At 44.2% G+C, this 22,786-nt stretch overlaps 1 protein-coding gene across 1 annotated transcript in view; it reads right to left on the bottom strand.

The window, feature by feature from the left end:
• Nucleotides 1-1,426: 1,426 nt before the first annotated feature.
• The window catches only part of LOC120948381 (acetylcholine receptor subunit beta-like 2), a 28,758-nt gene continuing 7,398 nt past the window's right edge, over nucleotides 1,427-22,786 (bottom strand). Inside the window, exons 7-9 of the mRNA XM_040364639.2 lie at nucleotides 21,422-21,501; nucleotides 20,808-20,917; nucleotides 1,427-2,104 (exon numbers count right to left, since the gene is read on the bottom strand). Of these exons, the coding sequence (XP_040220573.1) occupies nucleotides 1,889-2,104; nucleotides 20,808-20,917; nucleotides 21,422-21,501 (406 nt within the window). The 3' untranslated portion in view covers nucleotides 1,427-1,888. The remainder of the gene's footprint in view (nucleotides 2,105-20,807; nucleotides 20,918-21,421; nucleotides 21,502-22,786) is intronic.

Here is a 22,786-nt window from a genome sequence, read left to right as displayed (position 1 = left end):
TTGGGGGTGGCAACCCGGTGGCAACGAAACGTTACCATAGGTAAAAGTGGGCTGGGAGCGAACCGAGCGACGAACCTAATTACCATCGCAACGGAACGACTCGGCCTACGACTCGGGGCCACGGGTGTGATGCTGGAATGCTTCCCGGAATGCTGCGGAAAGGTGAAAGGATCGCACCCATTCTTTGCCATGTTATTTCGTTCATAATTATATCACAACATTCAGCAAACAACAGCAGCACCAACAAGAAAAAAGTCAAGCCCCTACAATTAGCGAATGTCATCCCTGTCATCAGCGCAATGCTTCCGTCTCGGGGGATCGGGGTCTTGGTAATTGAGGCTTTTCTTTTCCCGTTGAGGCTCGCTACTCGGTGCGATAATGTTACTGATTATAATTTAAAACTTCATTCAGCACATAATTACATTGCATTCTGCATACTTTTTTTTCTTCTCATCAACTCATGCGTAAAACAGGGTACGGTTCAAAAAATTACAATATACTAATGTGTAGCCCAGGGAATGGTGTGGTAAGTGTGCGACAATTCCAATTAAATCCCTATTTGAAATAATGTTACTTTTAACACAGAAACATAAACCATTACTTGTTACACTCATGGTAAATGTTACTAAAAGGCTTTAGTGTTGAAGCGCTTGTTTTGTAGTGTATACAAAAGCTACACAAATTGCGCTGAATTTCTCTAAACGCTCAACTTCGGTAAAACGTCTGTAAATAGCAAAACCTCAGCACACAGGGTTACGCAAAACATGCTCAATCCTACACATGCACACCAGACAATTCAATCAGTACGTCCCGTACCGAAGGTCTCGGGTCCGCCGGAAAACCGTCCGTGCTTTGAACCGACCATCGGGCTACAAAAGCTACAAGTGTATGCAAACTTTGCGCCCTGTCTTGCACTCCATTTCCGCCCGTTTGCTGTTGAGCTGGTTCAATTTTCACTTCAACTTACACACAAACGTTGGCTCCGAACTGTCTCGAGACGGTGTCACAATAGTGAGTGCACCGGAGTGCTTAAAATACCCCTAACATTGCTTCGCCAAAGTGCTCTTGTGGGCAAGGCGCTCGAAAGAAGCACACTCTACACCAAATGGGGATTGAAGGTTGTTTCGGTAGTGGTCTTCGCACAAAACGCTGCTAAACTGTTAGAAAGAGGTTGGTTCCTTGTTGCTTGCTGTTTTTATGCAGGGAAAGTGTAACGAAGGAAGTTGGGTCTCTATATAATAGAAAATGAATTTAATTTCATTTATGCTGCACCATACAAAACGCCATATAAAGAAAGCTATTTCATTTTAATAGAAGAAATTGTCTGAAAACGGTTATTATTAAGATTATTTAAAAAAAATGTTTAAAGACAAAAATGTGTATTTGAAAAGAAAAACAAGATAATAAAAAGTACAAACTCACCACATTTAAACCCAGTACAAACATGTGCTCGTTACGCTTTATTCACTAATTGCTTCTTCTGCTTCTTCTCATTTTTTTGTGTTACCGTAATGTTAAGTTTCGATTAAGAAATGCTGTCGATTCGCTGTTCGGTATTCGTAGTAGTTTTTCGTTATAAATGGAATTACACTTTATATCTTAACCAATGCACTGTTACTTCTGTTGCTTTTCTCTTCTGTTGCTGTGGTATTGTTGGATTGCTTACCAACCTACCAGCCATTGGAAAAATTTGTTACTATATAAACGCGTACTTAAGTGCATATTTCATCAAACGGTGTATCTCCTTCAGAACAAATGCACACACATTGTAGTTGAAACCCGTCCCGTAGCCGTCTCAACATACTGGAAAGTGACGTACAGAAATAAATAAAAAAAAAAAACAACAAACCCATGGTTCCCCCACAATATCCGGGGCATAGGGCGTGATTTAATCCAGCGTGATGCGCACGATGTCCGGCGGAAGCATAAAGTTGTTCTTGCGCAGCGGTATTTCGCTCAGCTGCTGGTCGACGGGGGCCCGCGTATCGTACAGCGACGGGCTTTGGAAGATGATGCCGAACGTGCCGAAGATGCAGGAAATGGTAAACACCCACAGAAAGAACCGATCCAGCACCATCGAGACGAACTTCCAGTCCTCGACGATCTGTGTGGCGATAGTGAAGAAGAATGTTAGTCGATGCTGCGTATGTGCTGCGTACACTTTAAGTGCGCTTAACTGCGCACTCGCTTTAATACTGATGCTTACTTAAATTAATAAAGTTTATATAAAAGATATATTCATTACAGGAGTCAATTTTATTTATTACAACCCTTAAACAATGCGACATGCTACTGCTTTTCAGGCACTTTCCACTACTACGACACCAACAATAACGCAAATGCTTATCACATCGTTCCAGTCCACTCGAGCTGGTGGTACACGTATATAAATCAACATCACTCATCTCACGCTTTTCCTTCACTTCCATCCGGGTTCACCTCTGTTCGGGTTTGGTGGTGCTCTAAACACAATTTGCCCAGCAGCCAAGTGTCTTATTGCACTTTGTTTGCCATGTTTTCCCCTGTGGGAGAAATTCCAGTCCACAGAAAGCTCGACCCAAAACTCGACGGGCTTCGGACGGACGGACGTACCGCGACATCTCAGCTTCCGAAAAAAAATACACACACACACACACAAAAACGACCACCACCACCATCAGCATCACCCATCTGTCTGTCTAAAACCATCCTTCACCAGCGTGTAAACTCTCGCTGCGAGCATGTGCCACTCGGCTGGCAGAGGGAAGCATGATTGATTAATATGCATATAATTCATCCGAAAATTGAATGCGCACTACGATATTGTTTTAATTTCACAGCGCTCACAGCGTGGATGAAGCCGTGGATGGACTCTCTCGTTCGCGCTCTTTCTCTCTGTCTTTTGTTTCCATCGTACCATGACCATCACCATCGTCATAACGCCGCGGGAGTATCAAATTTCCGTTACCCCGCAGGCGTACCATCAGTCCCGGATGCGAACCCCGATATGACTACGGTACGGACAGAGCGGAACCTGATATTCAATATCACCATCACCGATGGCCCCAACCCAAAGGCTTTTGGCTTTTGGTGAAGTTTCGAAACGCTCAGCCATGGAAATGGCAATATCATTTTTAAGCCATTGGACAGTTCATTCGTCGTTTGGAGTGATTAATTAGTTGACACCCTCGCGTATAAGCAGCCAACGATAATGGCGCGCCTTTCTTTCTTTCTTTTTTTTTTTTGCAGTACCATTTGACGCTTGATTGGATATTCAGGCTTGCGTGTCGATACAATCTATAGTCTGTTTGATTTGAGCTGATTGTTAAGACTTGTAAAGGGGCGCTGTTTTGCTGGAACAAAGGGAGTAACTTTAAAGCAATGTTCATCTAGCTTGTTAACAACCCCAAAAAGGGTGTTAACAGCTGTAATAAATACTAGTTTCTCAACAACAGAACACAAAAATACAATAAACATTTAAAGTTATTTTAGAACTGATAACAATGCTATCAAAACAATTCAGCTTAACCATCGCAAACACGTTCACGCACACATCAAACCAAATCAATAATAATGAAATCATTCAATCAAACGTAGATCAACAGAATTAAAGTGATATCTCCTTCTGATAAACCACTGATAAGCTGACGCGTAAAGAAATACAGAAATATATACACACACACACACGCAGAAAGATAAACCTACACACACACAGGCTTATGCGTCTATGGTGCTGAATTTAATTTGCCTCACTTTGATTGATGACCCTAATTATCTGCCGGCGTTTGATGCTAAAAATATCAGCTTGATCCACAGCAGCTACGGTGCACAGCACCTTCTGCTTACTCTCCTTGCTCCGCGTTATCGCGTAAAAACCACTCCTTCATTCGGGGGAGACACAGAAGGAAAGCAACGCAACTCTCCCACCCACACACACACATGAAAACGCCCAAAATCACACAAAAACCAGCTGACACACACACATATAGATTTATCCCCGACGCGGTGGACTTCCGACTGGACATTCGTTGTCCAACCCACAAAGACACTCCTCGTGCGTCTGAAACTGACTCCTCTCATTACTGATGTAGAACACAGCAAAACACAAAAGCCCCACAACATAAAAGCTTTTTTCAATACATACATACACACATCCCATAAAGTCCGAAACCTAACGAGCACGGCTCAATGAATAGCGATAAGCCCATGGGGAGATGCATTGGCCTTTTGTGGCGAACGGTTTTTTTCCGGTATCTGCCGTTATTCTCGATCGCTAGTGTTGTTTCAATCTCAAACCATAGGGAGCAAACACGCACACGCACCCGTGGACACAAGCTGACAAAACTACACTTTATGGAGAATTAGAAGAAAACTCAACCACACACACGGCGGCAATACCCTGCCGTGCATTGATCGTGCAACCTAGCAGCAACAAAAGCAACCAATGCCAGCGAGCGTTCGACTTTCGTCATCATCCAAGCAACCATTAACGAAGCATGGACAAGCATTTCTTCCGCATAATTAATGTACATATTTGAGGTTCGCTGTGTGCCAAGGTTAAGTTGCTGCTTTCATCTTTTGCCACTGCCACCGTACGGTGATAAGTAAGAAGCAAATACAGGGCTTTAGGGTAGTCAGCTCAGCAGGAAAAACCACAAAATCCTATTTCCATGTAGTTAACTGTGCAAAAGTGTAGATAGTATGGTGTATAGATATACCAACAAGAGGGGCTTGTCTTGTATAATTTGACAACGACAACGGAGAAATGAATTTCATTTCATTTAACGCCATATCCATGCATTAACACCGTCCGAACATTAAAGTTAATATTGAATTAGACGTAAAGCATTTCAAGGACATTAGAGCTAGCTTCAGCAACCCTGCAAGCAATCGAGCGCGCTTTCTTTGCTCGCTTCCCAGAACTTGCATAATAGTTCCCCCGATGCTGGGTACAGCAAGACGTACAGTACATCGTACTAAATGTATTGAGGGAAAAATTGAATTGGACATTTCTCCCCAGTGACCTCATGTTCTTCCCCACTTACGGTCCTCGTCTCTCTTTCGCTCGCTCGATCTATATTCCTTCTCCATTATTATCAGCAAATTTGGCCTTTCAACAGTTCGTGCCCTGTACTGTATTGTATCCCACAATCCCTACATCTTACCTGCTGTGATGCTGCTCCATCAAGGCCACTGGCACACACACACACAGCGTTTTATGCTAATCACTTGGGATTTATTTTCAGTAAATTTAATTATCCTACTGCAACAAGAAAAAACACTCTCCGCCTCGGTCACTGGGTTGGTCCGGTCTTTGCCGTTTCTTCGTCTCCCACGATCGTTGGCGTCACGGGCGTTCGCCTTTGTGAAGAGCACGTCGGCCGGTATTGCTTTGTAATTGCAGCCCACCATCTGCTCTTCTTCCCGCTTTTGCACCGTCACACTGCACCTTTACCTTTACCGTTAACGAGATTCATCCGCTACAGCCACGGGTGGCCACGGGAAGGCACGGGTCGCGCTCATTTTAAGATGAGAACGATCCCCGTGAACGATCACAACGGCGATAAACGGCAATAATCTTTACCGTGCCGATGGACTGGAAAAAGGGAAGGCTCGATTCAGGGAAAATCGACCAGAAAATGGATTCCTTCTTAAGGTAGAGTTTGTGCCGGCAAACACACACACACACACACACACACATACACACAATAGACAGTGGAAGGGAGCGAGATTGAAGAATCCGCCAACAATCCGCTCTGATGACGCTCTAATGATGGCACGTAAATCACATAAAAAATACATCATCGGCAAGTGCGCTAAAGTGGGGTTTTATAAGACGCTCGGAAAACGGATCCCAGGACCGCAAAAGCATCCGATCGTAAGGGTAAGATGGAGCAGAATATGTACCGATTTAATCCCTGTTTCTTCACGAGGAAGCACTAATAAATAAGCGCGATTTACATGAAATACAGTGCGAGTGCTTCTTGGTGGGCAGAGCTCAGTGTAGTTCTAAGTGGATTGATATACGGTTTAGTACACGGTGGTGGGATGTGGTCTTCTTCATCAGCACATTTGCATACAAAATTACAACTTGATTTACACATAGTAATAGATACAAAAGGCATCAAGTTAATTCTATATAAAAAATCGAAGACATTAAACACAAGGCTATGTTCTGCTTAACTTATTTTAAAGATTTTTTTATGTGTATTTGCAAAAATGCACCAAAAGAAATATAAAATTCGCATTTGAAAGCGCATCAAATAATTCTACGCAAATTAACTAAGAAAATAGGGATAACAGTATATTACAATAATTCTATGAAAATACTTAGTTTGGGTGGGAAACCTTCTTTATCCAATGGGGATACGTTTTTTCAACGTATAATAATAAATAAATAAAAATAAATAAATAAAAAATAACCTGAAATGGAGGCGCATGGTACGCCGTGCAGAAATATACTAATCCAAGATTTTCAACGCTTAATGTTTTATTAAATTATTTTTACTCCTCATAAATTATTATTCAAAACACATAATTTTTAAATGCTCTATTTAAAAAGTTATTCAAAAAAACATTTAAAAAATACCCAAATACAAAAGCAGATGGAGGCGCATGGTATTTTATTACAAATATTTTAACAACTTCATGCCAATTGTTCTATTTGAAACATCTTACGTTAGTCCACTTCAATTCGTGCTTATGTATATTAAAAAAACAACTTCCATAGCATCACTTGAAGCAACAATGCTGCCCCGCAACAATTTCCATACATTTCCATACCGAACGATGCTGGGCGCAAAAACTGCGTCGTCAGCAGCAGTTGTACCCAAAGTACCGTCATGATTACGTTTAATGCACTGCCCAACGGCTAAACCAACGCTAAACATGCTTCACCGAAAAGCGCTTACCTCCGCAAACGACCTAAACGTGTTTCTCGCTCTCTCTCTCTCTTCTCTTTTGGCCCTGCCGTAATCAAAGGGCACATGCATGCAAAATGAGGGGACACGCACAAACACACACACACACACACACACACACACACACACATACATACATGTTTCACATTTTAAGGAGAAAAGTTGAACACGTTTCCTTCAAGGGTAGACTGCACCCACACGTTATACATCTCTGCCTCACTCTCTCTCTCTCTACACATTGGCCACCATTCCTCTAACGCCTCCACCAGCTTAGCCTCGGCTGTACGCAGGTTAGGCCCGTGACTTACGAACTCAAATACCCCATCAACTTTAATTAGGGCTTTCCGTCCGTTTTGTCAGCGCTTTTCCAGAAAAGGTTCCTTCGTTCCGTGAAAACATCATCGCCCAAAGCGGCGAGGTGGCGAGAGAGAGAGAGAGAGAGAGAGAGAGAGAGAGAGAGAGAGAGATAGAGAGAGAGAGAGAGAGAGTGGGAAAGAAGGAATCTAGAGTCTAAAGATGAACAGAACAAAAAAAAGAAAACGACAAAAGAACGACAAAAAAAGGTCGCAAACGGTCTCACAATTACCCATTGCTTTAACATTTGGTTCAGAAGAGAGAGAAAAAAAAACAATTGTCCTTATTTGGGACAGGCAGGCAGACAGGCGGGTAGGTAGTGAGAGTGGACACTGCTCCGTGTTTTCCTTCTAACAAAGTAAACGGCTCAAAATAGACACGGAAGGAGCCCGCCCGAGAGCAAAAACTCAAAGCAAAGGGACGAGGAGGAGGAAGTTCCAAAAACGGACGGAAGGTTCATCCCCACCGCCCATCCCTGTCATGACAAAAAACTAGAGGGATTAAATTTTAATGATCATTACACTCATTTTGTACCGAAAATCTGTGCCGGTCAGTTCGCTTATGGGCGTAGGCAGGGTGGCGCAACAAAAACAAAACGATGCTTTGAGTGGATGGAGAAGGGGGGGGGGCTCGAAATGTGACCCCAAGAAGAGTCAACTTTCAACTTCCGAAAGGTGTAGAAGGATTAGAAAAATCGTCATTTTTTGTCTTCCTCTTGCTAAATCTGTTTCTTTAGCACAGCAGCTGAATCCTCTCCCCAACCGGGGACCGTTGGACCGTAACGGGTCCGGCATTGGGCCGATTATTGTGCGCTCTTTAACGAAAAATTGAGCCAAACATTACCTTTTTAGTGGGAAGGTTCTACTCGACGCCAGCGTTGCCAGGGTGATATTTAACATGAGCACACCAAAAAAACCCCCCCTTAATCGAACAGCGAGGAAGTAAAACTTTGGCACAAAACACACAGCCAGACGACGTAAAGCATGGCTACAAACGGGGTGGCTACCCGTTAAAAGAGGGTGGCCCATCTTATCCGCTTATCAAAGACATTCATCTACGTTTCGCGTAACGCTTAATGGTGGTGCGCGCTCGTAGTGTTCGTAGGGCCGAAGTCACGGCCTACCGAGAACAAACGGGCGAACGGGCAGAACAAAACCAAACAGAGCTGAATATTTGTCAAATGGCGCCATCCGGTTTTGCTGTTTTCGTTCCAGCTCCCTTCCCCCCCCCCCCCCTCCCCCTGGTTTTCCCCTGGTCTGTTTTGTCGTTTCTGTTTCTGTAGCTGTGTGCGTGCGTGCGTGCGTATGTGCGTGAAACCCGCTAGAAAGCCCAACCCCTTGGTGCGCTAGCGCGCGCTCGTTATCATTTTCATTAAGTCAATTTAACATCATCTCATTGCCGTTTAAAGTGGTCTTATTATTCATCCTGAGTGAGCCTGCTGCTGCGTAAGAAATCCTCCTGGTGGCCCTGCACCCGTACGTGTCCACGGAAGCCATTTTTAGCATTGGAACTGGTTTTTGGGGCGGATTTAATGCTTTCAAATCCCGACAGGGGATTTACGGTTGGTAAATTACTGGTATCGGTGGCGCTGGTCCCCGTTATCATTCTTTTACGCTGACATGAAATTTGTTTAGAATAAAGGGCAGCCGGGAAGAAGAACAAATGGGGCTTTCGAGTCAGACACTGCAGCCAGCTTTAAGCGGAGCTGAAGTTTTTCCACAGCAGTTTATGATTTGTCGATAAAGTTTTTCATTGCCCTAGCAAAAAGGGGAAACATAAAACTTATCTGCGCTTGCATGTAATTTAGGGAACGTTTGATGGAAGATGCTACGCGAAACAGTTTAACCTCTCAATTAGTAATTATGAGGAAAAAATGAGCTGCTGCAATGTATTATTGTAGAAATTAAAACATAAGTGAAGAATATAACATCAAATTTTATAATCACACACCACCACCACACACACCAAATTCATCATAAGGACATTCTAAGAGAAAAGAAAAGACGGCCCTTATCTTACTTGCCGTAAACATTAATTTATATATCATATTTATATATGATTAAAAATTTTAACTGAAAATACAATTGTATTCAAGCAATTAAACTTTTTTAAAGGTTTTTTTTGTCAAATGAAATGGAATATATTTTGTTATTAAAATCATTTACAATTTTAGTTTGACCTTTCCTACGATTTCACAGCTAAAAACTGTCCAAAAATGCCGATCAAATTGCAAAATGAATTAAACTGAAAGCGAATTAAATTTAATAAACATATAGTATTTGACATACAACGCTTTTTCAACCTAAAAAAGCCAGCATCCTTTTAAAAAAAAATACACGCTTTCAATCTGATATGCACATACACCTTACGGTCCGTTTGATCGTTCAACCAATCAAAAAATTAGCGACAGCTCCGTGTTCAAACTGCAGCAGAATGTTATAGCCAGCCTGACCATCCGCTCACAGCTCAATGATCCACAAAATTCATTCAAATCAAAGCCCGGTCTCCCTTAATACTGGGAAGGACGTACCAGTTCAACACCAAATCACAACCAGCCATCCAGCCAGCCAGCTGCAAGTGAGGGAGGATTGTACGGTCGGACTTTTGGATTGTGTCCCGTGTTCGCGACATGGCAAACACTACACACAAAAAACACACACACACCGAATGGGTACTCATAACAATACGCCGGTTCGTCACTCGCGCCCCCAAACCCAGATGAAAAAAAAAAACGCCACACAACCCTAACCTGCCACTGAAAGTGTGATAGTTCTGAGATTGAAGAGACTACTACTGCTACCACTAACGCCAACGAACAAAAAAAAAAAAACACCCATCCGATCCCACAATCTCAGCCAGCAGCTTGGCGTTAGTGCGGCAGACAGTGGACAACCGATGGGCGCAGGAGGGGGTTTGGCTACCCTTTGTCGGCCGGCCCCGTGCACGGTTCATATACGATGAGATAGTACTTTGGGCTCAAATCGAGCGAAAGAAAAGCTGGAGGGAATTTTCAATGAGCTGTAATGGACTGCTGCTGCTGATGCTGCTGATGCCACATCCGTTCAACCAGCACCGGTAGGGACGCCAGCGACTGACCCTTTGGCCGGGTCGATGGGCTTTGATGTTCCGAGAGGAAAGCAATTTTCCTACCCGGTACACCTTTTTTTTCTCAATCCAGATCCTCTACAATTCACACCCTGCTGTGCTTTGCACACCCATACACACACACACATACCCACACACACGTATGTGCCCCTTTCTCCTCATCCTCTCCCTCTCTCTAGCCTTACTTAAGCATTCACTGATCGGCCCTTCCGGCCCTGGCTGCGTTGAGTGCTTCCACAAACATACCCATGCACACAATCTCACTCAATCGCGCTTTTTTTGGCAACGGCCACAAAAGGGATTCAGGCGTCGGGGACGATAACCTTTCGCTCCAACCCCGCTCCACACAGTATTTGTTATTTATCATTTTAACTGCTCTTCTTCACGGTGGCCCGTTTCGGTCCGTTCGTCCGAGGGTTTCGCGGCTTCTTCACACATCCATTTGCGCTAGCATGCGGTTAGCGCGGACAAAACCTGTGGCCCGTACGTGGCTGTAGCCGTACACCAGAAGAAGAAGTAGAAAAAACATTTTTCAACGTCCCGTTTCTGGCAAAACGGTGGGCGCGCGTGAAATATCGACGTCGATCAAGGATACAGAGGGAGAGAGCATGGCCCGGACGCACATGTGTGGCACCGCATTGTACGCAAGGCGAGAGTGCCATTTATTCTTCAACATCACGGTAGGCCAGCATCACTCCCAGTGTACAACAAACACACACACACACACCGCATACTTCGATGTGCTCTTGGTTCTTTCCATACGTTTTTGACGCGAGCACGTGTTTGCCAGCGCGCAGCAGGAAGCGCCAACCAAGCGCAAGGTGATGGAGGAGAAGGAACACCGATCGGTCCAAAACCACCAAAACGGTGAAATGGCCACTTTTATCGTTTGAAAGTAATGTTGAACAAATAGCGCAAGGCACACAGCCGACGAACAGCACGAACAACCCGCGTGCGAAGGCAGACGGGCAAGCGACGTTTTTGTTGGTTGCCACCACCACCACACCACCAGCGGCCAGAACACGAACCGCAAAGCCGGGGTGTTGTGATAACGGGCAAGATAAAATTAACAGCATCAATTTTTGTCAGCATAAATATTTTGATTGCAGTTTTTTGTTGTGCCTGTCAAAGGAAATTGTGTTGAAAAATGTTTCACACGATCGATTTTCCCGCTTGAGAGAGGGAGAGAGAAAGATAGAGTTGAACGCTTTGGGTGGTTAGTTTATCAATTTCATTAAAAAGTATTGCAAAACATAGATAAAGCATAATACATTAAAGCATTCTGAATGGGAGTTGTTTAAACTTTCCTTTTCAATAGGCAAGTCTTGCCTGCCGTTCTGGGAAACTATTTCTTCGTATTTTATAACGCTTACATTACCTAGCAAAAACACACAACCGATTTTGCGAGCATATTCATCACAATAAGCACCGTACGCAACCCCTTTCCCATAACGATACCTACAAAAGCACACAGCACAGCCGTCGACGAATAAATCATTCCCAGAACGATCCATCGCCCATCCACAAGCCGATAGAGCCCGTTCCCGGCCAACCGCGCTTAACCGGTTCCACTTCAAAACACATTCAAACCGCCACGCCATAAACACCACCTTTGCTCGACTTTTCGACCTCTCGCAGCACAGAAGCGCTTCGATCGCTTTACGATGCCATTCGCATTAGCTTAAACACCTTGCGCGCAGTAACGATTTCCGTTTCGACAAATTGCTCGCCATTGCAGGCACACGGTCTGCGGTAAGCCCACGGCTAATTTTCAATTCCAGGCCCTCCCCAAAAATGGTATCTGAGCTTTGCTGCGAGTGCCTTAATTACGCTCCATGCCCAGCCGCGCGCTTAAGCGATCGCCGATGGCTTTAATCGATTCGAAAGCAAACCCCCGATGCCGAGATGAGACGCCACTGTGAAGCTTTACAGTGTTCCTTTGCCCTCAATTCCGCGAACCTATTCGCCTAAAACACCCAGGCCAATTTGAAGCGGGATTGGAATAGAGGTGAGAGAGGGAGAGAGAAAGAGAGAGAAGGTTTAAAAAACGGATAGCCTCCGTCGTAACACCGTATCATCCGTTCGACCGAATCGCTAGAAAAGGGCGACTTCTTTGCCCGGGTGCTTTTGCTAGCGTATTTTTGCTTATGCTACCCTTTCCCTTTCAAAAACCCTTTCCCCACACTTCGCAGCTGTGTGCGTTTACATCTTTTAAAAGCTCATCTTTTCTTTACCGCGGCAATCTTTGCATCACACCACTGATCGGACTGCTGTCGAAAATGGATGTTCTTTACGATTATGGTAATGTTTTCGACGCGGCGTGATAGGACGAGGGAAGACCATGCGTAGGAAGGTAGGTGCGCCTGGTGCGATTTTTCCATTTGCCTCACTAACCAAACGGAACGGCCTTTAGTGTCCGTTACGCAGCACCCGGGGCAGCTCACGGTCGGTAAAGAGGGAAGTATTTCACACCACAGCCAACGGAGAAGAGGGGCTGCTATAGGGTGATGTCGATTTTTCACCTTTAAAGCGGGTGGCTGGGCTTCTTTTCCTCCCCCCCGTTTAACCAAACGCTTATGCTGCATAACGTATCGATTTCATAAACGCTGTCACACTGAATTCTTATTATCTCTGCTCCGTAAGCATATCTCCAGCGGCGTCATCAGCATGGTCCAATGGTGGTGGTTTTGGAATCAATTCCCACTTTCTCTCTCTCTCTCCCACACACACACACACACACACACACACACACACACACACACACACACACACACACACACACACACACACACACACTACGTTCCCTTCCTTGTCGCTTACTAGCTGCTTGCTTTCATGATCACAGATCGGTTTAAATGTTGGTGCTGGTCCAGAACCTGAAACCTTCGACCCGTACCTGTGGTTTTATAGACTTATCTACAACTTATTAACTTATAAACAAACTTATCTATTTCCTCAGTATTCATCATGGCCGGTTTTTTCTGTGCTAATTGCCAAAGTCAGTTTCCACCAGTAATATTTTTGTCCCACTTCTACTAGCCAATCCGTTCAACCACAGCTCTGATTCTGATAAGCTAGGCCCGCACCGTATTGTTGTTCTTGTCCCAATTTCTATCGTGACCTCTAACTTGTATTCTAACCCTTATTGGCAAAAGTCTTACTGCCTAATCATGCATGTTATGCTTCTCAACCGAAGAGAAAAAGAGAAGCTCTTTGGTATAATGCTGTGGTCGAAAATTCGTGCGATTTTTTTAGTATTTTAGTTCTTTCTCATAATTTACAACACGTCACAGTCTGGATTCACTTTGGATAGCGTTTTTACACGACAGTTCACTGTTTGGGTTTACGAAAACCACATGAGGCCGACTATTGTTGGGTAAAATATGCAACTGCAGTATTTTACAGTCGTTGCCGCCAAATTTTGGCACGAAGACTCAGCAATTTTTAACAGTGCTCATCAATTTTTGACTCTTACGCACCTATTTGTGTCTGTAGATCTACATTTTTTTACTCTTGTAGGAATCATGATAAATTTACAAGGTATTTGAGCAGATTTATGACAACTGTGATTTGACATCACAAAACAATACGAAACCTGTAGGGGAAGGTAGGTAAAGACGGACACGTAAAGGGAAATGGGAAAAATCTAGGGATATATAAGTGCAACGACTATGAAAATGTGCATACATTATCTTACACTCATGTTTTATCAGAAAATGTGTTGAAACTTTCAAGTTTCCATCGATTTTTGCGTATTTTTCATGAATAAAAAACATGGTTTTTTTCGTGCGGTTTTGAAATGTTCGGGTAAGACGGACACCTGATATGGGAAAGATGGACACCATGAAGGGTAAGATGGACACCTGTAGAAAACGTTGGAAAGTGAAGAGTTTTACAGTATTTTAACAAATTCTATCGCTTTCTACGTCTTGGTACGTTTATAAACCAATTCTTGGCCTATTGCAACGACGATTCATTCAGCCGTGGTTTTAGAAATGGTAAACAACGCTTCTAATATATCGTAGAATGCAGCATCTAAAACATTATTTGAATATCACGCACTTACAGCTGAAGTTGCTCCAGTGTACAGAACAACACTCTTGAACTTCCTTTTAGGAAATTACTCCGCGAAAAGTCCACGACCCCAGTATTTGTAAGGGACTTGTTAATAGTTTGGATTTCCACCATGTCAAAAATCAACATTTGATTTTTGTATTCTCATAGAATTTCTCATCTATTCCTGAACAATGTCGTATCAATGTCTCATCTTTTTATTGCTTAAAGTTGTCCAAGTCGTGACAAGATATTGGATTTCGTGAAGCGCCTCATCAGCTTCGAGCGAGTAATAGCATAACGAATGGCTACTATTTTGACCGGTGTTTCATTTCTCGCTTATTACAATACTTTATCAAGTTGTTGATTGGTTTATAACTTCGGAATACCCGTATATAAGGTATTTGAAGAAATTTATTCATCACCAATTGATATAAGAAGTAAAATAAATCAATAAATTCGGTGTCCATCTTTCCCTACAGCAAAGTGTCCGTCTTTCCCGCTTTGGGGTCAGGATGTTTAAACCACCAGAAAACAATATTTTGTATTGATTTCATTCTCGTTCTTTCGCCAGTTTTTTCATTAATGATCGCGACAACCCATTCATGAAATAAAATTTTCGGAAATATAAACAATACAAGTTATAGAGCTTAAGATCGGCAGTAGTCAAATTAGATCCACAAGGGTGCACATGATTGAGAATTTATTTTGTTTGTGGATCTAACCAATTTTGCATATATTATGCCAATAATGTTCTCAAATGTGTTGTTTAACCTTCAATTTGGATTCTACATTGTTGAATTACTCGAAAATTACCTTTTTCATGCATGTATGAGAAGTGTCCATCTTACCCGCAGTGTCCGTCTTTACCTACCTTCCCCTATAATTTGATTGGTTTTTTTTTGTGTGAAAAAAAATAAATTCAATGAAATCTAAAGCCATTGTTTATGCCTTAAAATACGTGCACTTTTTCACTTCATTAAAACGTCAAAAATTGGTATAAAAATGGTCCTTTTTTAAATTCTATCAATGAAATTATTAACTGCTTAACATAAATTCAAAAATTTTGGAACGGACTGTTTCAAACATTACGTTAAATTTTGCAAATAAAGCGATTAACTTTACTTGCAAAATTGGCGTCCGCCATTAAGCCCGGTACTGGCAGACGAAGACCGTGAGCGGTTTCAGACACTCCTGAGGCAGGGCAAGACCTCAAAGCGGTTATAGCACCGGACAAAAATGTCAATGATAGCAACTGTACACATAAATGTAGCTTTTATTTTTTCTACATTACTACTTTGTAGATTACAATTGAAAACTGGATCAACTGTATAAAAACATCATAAAAACAACAAAAAAACAGAACAGATAAAGCAGACATTCCAAACAACCTAGAAAGGAGGACATGGCTCATTTGGTTCCGTGAATTTCTTCAGCCCATCTTACATCAACTAACTTCCATCATTATTTTGCTCAATAGAAACAGTTTGTCCTTCATTCAATTTACTTTCACTGCTCAATACACGTTTCTGCGCAAGAGGGCAAATCAAATCAAAATACCTCCCCCGTGTGTGTGTGTGTGTCGCACCAAAAGACTACACCTCAAACATACGCATTTTCCACCGCCAAATGATCATCTGGAAAAGGTTGTGTGTGTGTTGCGTTGTATATTTCTGCAAAAAAAACACACACACAGGTGGGGAGAGACCCGGTCGTATAGGAGATTCGCCGGCCACACTACACACTGTTGGCAATCAAGCGGCAGAAACAAAATAACTGAGCAAACAAATAAACAGCTCCCGGCCCCTCCCGGCTACAACTATTTACCCCCGAGCTTATTTCACTTCCACTCCACTCGAGAAACCACACACACACAAACACACACACGCCACGGCAAAAGCTGTTTGGCAGCTCGAAGCGGAAAACATCAAAGGAATTCCTTCTCGGCATTTTTGCTGCATCACATCTTTAAGCTCATCCCCTTTCGCGCGCGCTGGGATGCTTGTTGTACACGAATGGCAAAGCAAGGACACACCCACGGCCATGGACATACGGCGGAGGAGCAGAGTGACACACACACACACACCACACACAAGCAAGCAGACGACAAGCGCGGCAAACCGAAACAACTCCTTCGGGCACGAACATGAAACATACACACAGATTTTGGTTTTGGTTTCCGTTTTGCTGTATTACTACAGCACTACCACGACGACGACGACGACGCCGACTACAGCACTAACCCTAACAAGCCCGATACTAAAAAACTATAAAACCAGCCGGAAAGGAAACGCTCCGAAACGAACAGAGTGTACGTAATCGGCCCACGTGCACACGTCCGCCCTTCGATGCGCCGTTGTGTTTATGTTTGTCAGCTTGACTACACACACACACACACAGACACACACACAAACATGCAGCTTTCACAGTTCACCCGGGGAGAGACAGCACACGCCTTTCCCACCGGCGATTTCACTGCCGCTCGTCTTCAAATGCTCGATTACATCATTTTCTTATAATGTTATTTTAAATTCCACCTACTCGCACCAAACCCCACTTTTCCTCTCGCCTCAGTGAGCCCCTTTGCCACCGTGAATGCAGCCAGCCGTGCCCTGAAGCTCTCCCACATGTGTAGCTCTCATTCGGGCACCCATGTGGCACTATTGCCCGTGCCTTGCCGTGGTAAAGGCTAATGGGAAAAGCAGCTTTGATCCCGGCAGCAGACGGTTAGAGGAAGACGAGTGGCAACAGCAAACCAAAGACAATTTCTCCCGAACCTCAAATGGGAGTTGGAGTGTGGAGCTGTTTACTGCAAGCAATGGCAGCAAAACGGGGTTTTCTTAAACAAACGTTTGCGATGGGCGATGTGGGTTTGTTTGAAGAAGTAATATAATTTAGTTCAAAGTATTTCTGTTCTTTTTCAGATCAATTTAATAACTATTTTACCCCATACAGCCCGTGAGAAAGCAATGTCGAAATCAGATGTTAAACCCTGTTTCTGCTGTTGCAACCCGATGGATACGCCCAGTCCTTTGTAGCGCTGTCGTGGTGCACACGAAAACCAGCCACCATCTGGTGAGCTAATTTGAGTGCAGTGCACCGATCGTGCCAGCCTGCACACAGCCACTGCATCATATTAGCAAAGCTCTCAGCAGCAACAACAACATCAACAACAACAGCAGCAACGTCGCACCCAACGACCCACAGATATTGAAAAACATCATCGCCCGGCGATGTTATGGCCACTTTTTCGGATGCTGTCCGACAACGTCAACAAAGAACTTTGTTCCCAGCACACCGACCATGGGGATTTGATCTGCGACTAAGCGTAGAACCACTCCACGACCCCATATGCTAGCACGTATCGGTCACACGCACACACACACACACGTATTTTGTAGTTGCGAAAGTTCGTTAGCAGCTGGCTAGCTGGCTGGCTGGCTGGAACACCGGAAACAAATCCGGTGACACATTCGGTGATTCGGTGAATTAGTGTACCATTTCTGGATCCACTTACTGTGCAATGCACCCGAAGCAATGCAGCAGGGTTGCACACAGGGGTGTGTGCATGTGTGTGGAATGTGTGCTACCCGTATGAACTTTTGCAGTCGATGACAAAGAGATGTTTTGTAGTTCTGGCACATTTCCTGGTGAGTGTGTGTGTGTCTCGAATGTCGTGTACATCATTTACAAAAGCGAGGAGAGAAAAACTTTCCTTTTCCAGTGCAGCCAGCGGAAGGTTAATGTGGCGCAGACGTGTATATAAGGGTCAACCCGTATGTACGAAACATTCTAACAAGACTTCAACAAAGGGTTTCAACAATTGAAAAATGCGGCCATGTTAAACATGCAGTAGCAACTCCTTTACATCAGCTTAACATTAGATCCTAATGGTGGTTATTTGTACAATGTCAAACGTGGATCGATTCTCATTGGAATCATGGCATTAGCAAGTAAATTAAATGCTGCAAATAATCCTCGCAAGCCTGAATAAGGATTTTAATGTTTAAGTTAACAACGTTTAGGTTACAAGAAAATACAGTGGAATCCCTCATAACGAGTTTAATCCGTTCCAATGACTCACTCGCTGTGCGAAAAAATCGTTATACGGGAGGCTCTTTTTCATACAATTTGTATGAAACGTGAAAGAATTGGTTCCATGTCATACAAAGTGCCGTCCTGTAGGGATTATAAGCATCACAACCATACGGAATACCTTCAATTGGCAACAGTAATTCATCGATCTATTCTTAGTATCGAAATGCTCGCCTTCATGAGCAAGTAGATCAAGAATGGATGCAACAATACACTAAAATTCACGTCCTACCCACTTCCGCGGCCGAAACCGAAGAGAACCTCCAATATTGTCAAATAAAAAGGAAGGAAATAGAGGAAGGAAATTGAAGTCAAGATACTACCTTACTTACTCCATCTGTCAATAAGCGCAGCGGCTCTTTTCGATTTTTTGATGATTTTTTGTGAGTTTTGGGCGGGCAGTTGGCGTTAATGTGCCAACCTCCCTTAAACGTTTCCTCCACACTTATGGCAGTGTATAAATAGCTTTTGGAAATAGCTTGATATTTAACGGTTCTTAGTATTGAAACTCTCGGAATGATGACAAGTTCTTATGGGGAACAAAAATTAAATTGCTCGTTATGCGAGATTTTACTCGTTCAGAGGGGTATTGGTTATGGGATTTAGATTTGCTCGTTAAGCGAAAAACACTGTACTGAAAATCATAAAAATATTAGCATTGTTCACCTTAAAGTGATATTCTAATTTTAGAGAGATCCACGATTAAGAGCTCACGCTAAAATAAAAGTCAAATAATAATAAATAATCGAACAAAAAACATATTTATCCTCAGCTTTACACACATTATCGATAGCGAGTTTAACTCCATGCTCACTAAAATACCCTAACAACTCTACAAAACTTGTAAATTGCACAGCCCTCGAACGTCAGCACGTGCATCGGATGAGTGTTTCAGAATGGGATGAAATTAAATTTCTCAGCAAACCCCTGCTTCAGCTTGCTTCTTGGATAGCAACATGTTCTTGGAAATGCAGCGAACGAACAGTACAAGCGAGATAGCATTGGGTACGATCTCGAAGGCGTGAAAGAGCTAAAAGCGTGGTTTGTTTATGACACTAACCCCTTTAAGTGGGTTGCCGTCATTTGCATCTGTCGCTTCCTGTTGCCCACCACCTGTGCACCCACTGCAGTGCACCCAGTGCAAACACCGTGAAGCCGTGGTGTCTTCGACAGCTTCTTTGATCAGCTGCTGGGGCATCTGATACACGGTAAGGTAAGCAAAACAAACACCGAGCCAGAAACAGTGAAGGAAGAGAGATAGCAAGTGTGTAGAAGAGCACGTTGTCGTTCGTCAAAGTGCTGCAGCACACACACACACACACCCAAGAACAAGCGGTGTACTAGTTAGTTAAGCCAATTAATCTATTGGACTGTAATCAGCATAATAGATTACGTTCGATCGGCTTCGAATTGGGTATTAATTAGTATACCCCTGCCCCACTTCGGACTCCGGGGTCGTCGTTGCTTTTGAAGAAGGGGCTACCCTCCCGGGCTACCGTTTAGCACTGACACTGATCGTTGCATTATGATGTAATTAAACCAATGCACACCATGGCTCGACGCGCGTTTGATGGTGTTATTATTATGTTGAGCAATTTGTGAAGCAAAATAAGTCGCCACTGGACGAATGGAACCCGTGTTGCAATGTTGCAATTCATCGTGTGATTCGATCGCCCTCCCCCATCCCAATTATCAGAGCACAATAAATACTGTATCGCTACATTGCAGCGGTAAATCACGGCGCAGTCGACAGTTTTGTTTTTTGCTACTATTGAATGTGATGTGATACACATCTTCTCCAATGACCGCCGATCGCCGGGCGCCCAACAACACTTAATCGCTTGTAATGTAGACGGATTAGCATAAGTTAATTGTGGGTGGCGTGGGAAGGGGGTAGGTTGAGGGTTTTTGGGAATGCTTTACAACTAGATCTGCCCGGGGTAATTTCTATCTGCTGCCATAAATTTGTGGCCCTTGCGCCACAGAGTGTGTCATAAATTACGGACAGTGAGCTTTTCGGTTGTCTTTTTTTTTTTTGTTTTGAACATTCCCAAAAAAGGCACTAGAAGACTAAATCACAGGTAATCTCTGCCCTCTGGGGTAATTGTGTTTACTTTCGATGTTTACCCACCCACTGTTGGAGTGAAGCAGGGCAGCAGTGCACACCGCAATTGAACCTTCAAACCTTCAAACCAACACGAACACTTATCGAATCGATTATTTTTCTGACCACAAACTCCAGCTCTGCACAAAGAGACACGCACACACACACATACAATGTGGGGAAGCGTGGTTACTCACCTCATTATCCTTATCAGCGTCCTTAATGTGCTGGGCAATAAATCTTACCGCCTGTATTGCGGACAGCACCTCCGGCGATAATTGCTTCGGGATGACATTTTCCGCCTCGACTGTAGTTACGGTAGCCGTGCACCATCCCGTTGGGCCCCGTTGCGTCACACAATGGAAGAGAATATGGTACGGAGGCGGGGAGGGGGAAGGAAGAAGGGGAGAAACAATTTTAGAAATCATCCTTGCCACAACACGAGCACAAACAGAGCCCGACCAGGGCACCATTGTGACCAACGTTTTTCTTCGTGCCGTTCGCCACAACACTTCGCCACACGCGTCTGCATATGCATGAGGCAGAGAAAAACGTTGCCACAAAGCATGGGGCTCGTAAAATAAATCAAAATTTAATTATAAATTATCACCCCAAAACCCGGCTGGATGGGTATGGGTACGGTACGATTTGGGACACACGCTCCTCCCATCGTCCAAGACGGGCGAGCGATGTCACCGATGCTTAACGGGTCGTATCGCTCCCCCCCCCCCCCCCCCCCGTAGCATGAAGCCGTATCAATTGGTATTCCATTAACGGTGGGGAGGGCGCATCCCTAAGCACTGCGACTTACCTGAACCGTGAGAAAGATTAACTCCTATATTATCGAAACTGTCGCCGCCCTCCTTAAACTCGCCGGGAAAGTCGCTAACGCTGTTGGTGCGAAAACGTGAAAAGAGAGGAAGAGAAAGTAGTGAGTAAATGCGAATAATGAACCCGGGCTCCGGGTAGGCCAAGGCTCAGTAAAGCCGGATCAGTAAAGCCTAACCATTATGCGTATATTGCCGTTCCGCGCGCCCAAAGCATCCACACCGAGTAAGACTTTAGCGAAGGGAGAACCTATGAACCAAAATGAAAATGGCAAGCGAGCGAACAGTGCGCGGCTCGGGAGTGTTCCTGGGATTCGGATAGCTCGTTTGCCCCCGAGCCACGAAGCCACCGGGAGGGGTTGGCACTGTTTCACACAAAAACTTGCAGCCTGCGCCCTTCATGTCCCCCTAACAAACATAGCTCTGCCCCACTCGCCGTACATCGGAGATGGGATGACACAGCGACAGTTTGATACTATCATCATCATACATCTTGCATGCTGCTGCTGCTGCTGCTGCTGCTGCTGCTACTGGGTAAACCCGGGCAAGACCGAAACCCGACCGCGTATCGTCTTATCGGGCAATTTATCTGCCCTTTTCAACGTGCAGCGTTTTCTCCATTGGCAGCGGCAACATACACGCACGCACACACAAACACGGTGTGCTTCACTTTCTTCTGCTGTGTTGTCCCCTTCGCACCGGTCCCGTCCCGAGGCTAATGAATTTAATAATAATAAAATAATGTATTTCTCCTGCAACATGTCGAGCAAAGTTCTACTACCAACGGTCTACTGCAGGGATCGTCGTGTGCCCTGCCCTGGCACACACACTCTCACCACCGCTGAGCTCTCCATCCAACCGGGATCGGAGTTTGCTCACTGAGATCGCTCAGTCAAGCATGGCCAAGGGGAGGGGCATGTGTGCGTGTGTGTGTGTGTACTTCCATGTTCTTCTACCAAGCTAACGAGAAAGTGCCAGGTTTAACAAACTGTACATGATGAAATGAAACTAACTTCACCCGACTTCCTACAGCGTTGGGCCCAGCGTTGATTGTGGGAAAATACGGCAGCAAGGTAGGAAGGGAAGATAGGGAAGCGGGGAGGTGTTGTGGAGGTTAAGAAAACAACAAAGCTTTCTCCAGGCGCTACGGCACTGTCCCTCGTCCGCTTGTCGCCCGTTGGCAGCACTAATAGGTAGCACACACCCGTACACCATACCAAGGAGAGTTTGCTTTGCTCAACACAACCATGCAGTGTGGGTGAGCGTGATAGCATGTCCATCGGGTTCGGCTTTCCCGCATGGTACGGGTGCGTAGCAAAAGTGGCATTGTAAATTTGATTATCAATTTG

The sequence above is a fragment of the Anopheles coluzzii genome, chromosome 2, assembly GCF_943734685.1.
Source record: "Anopheles coluzzii chromosome 2, AcolN3, whole genome shotgun sequence".
In the NCBI taxonomy this organism is placed as follows: domain Eukaryota; kingdom Metazoa; phylum Arthropoda; class Insecta; order Diptera; family Culicidae; genus Anopheles; species Anopheles coluzzii.
Note: the sequence above shows the minus strand (reverse complement) of the source record. Positions and strands in the feature narration are given on the sequence as shown.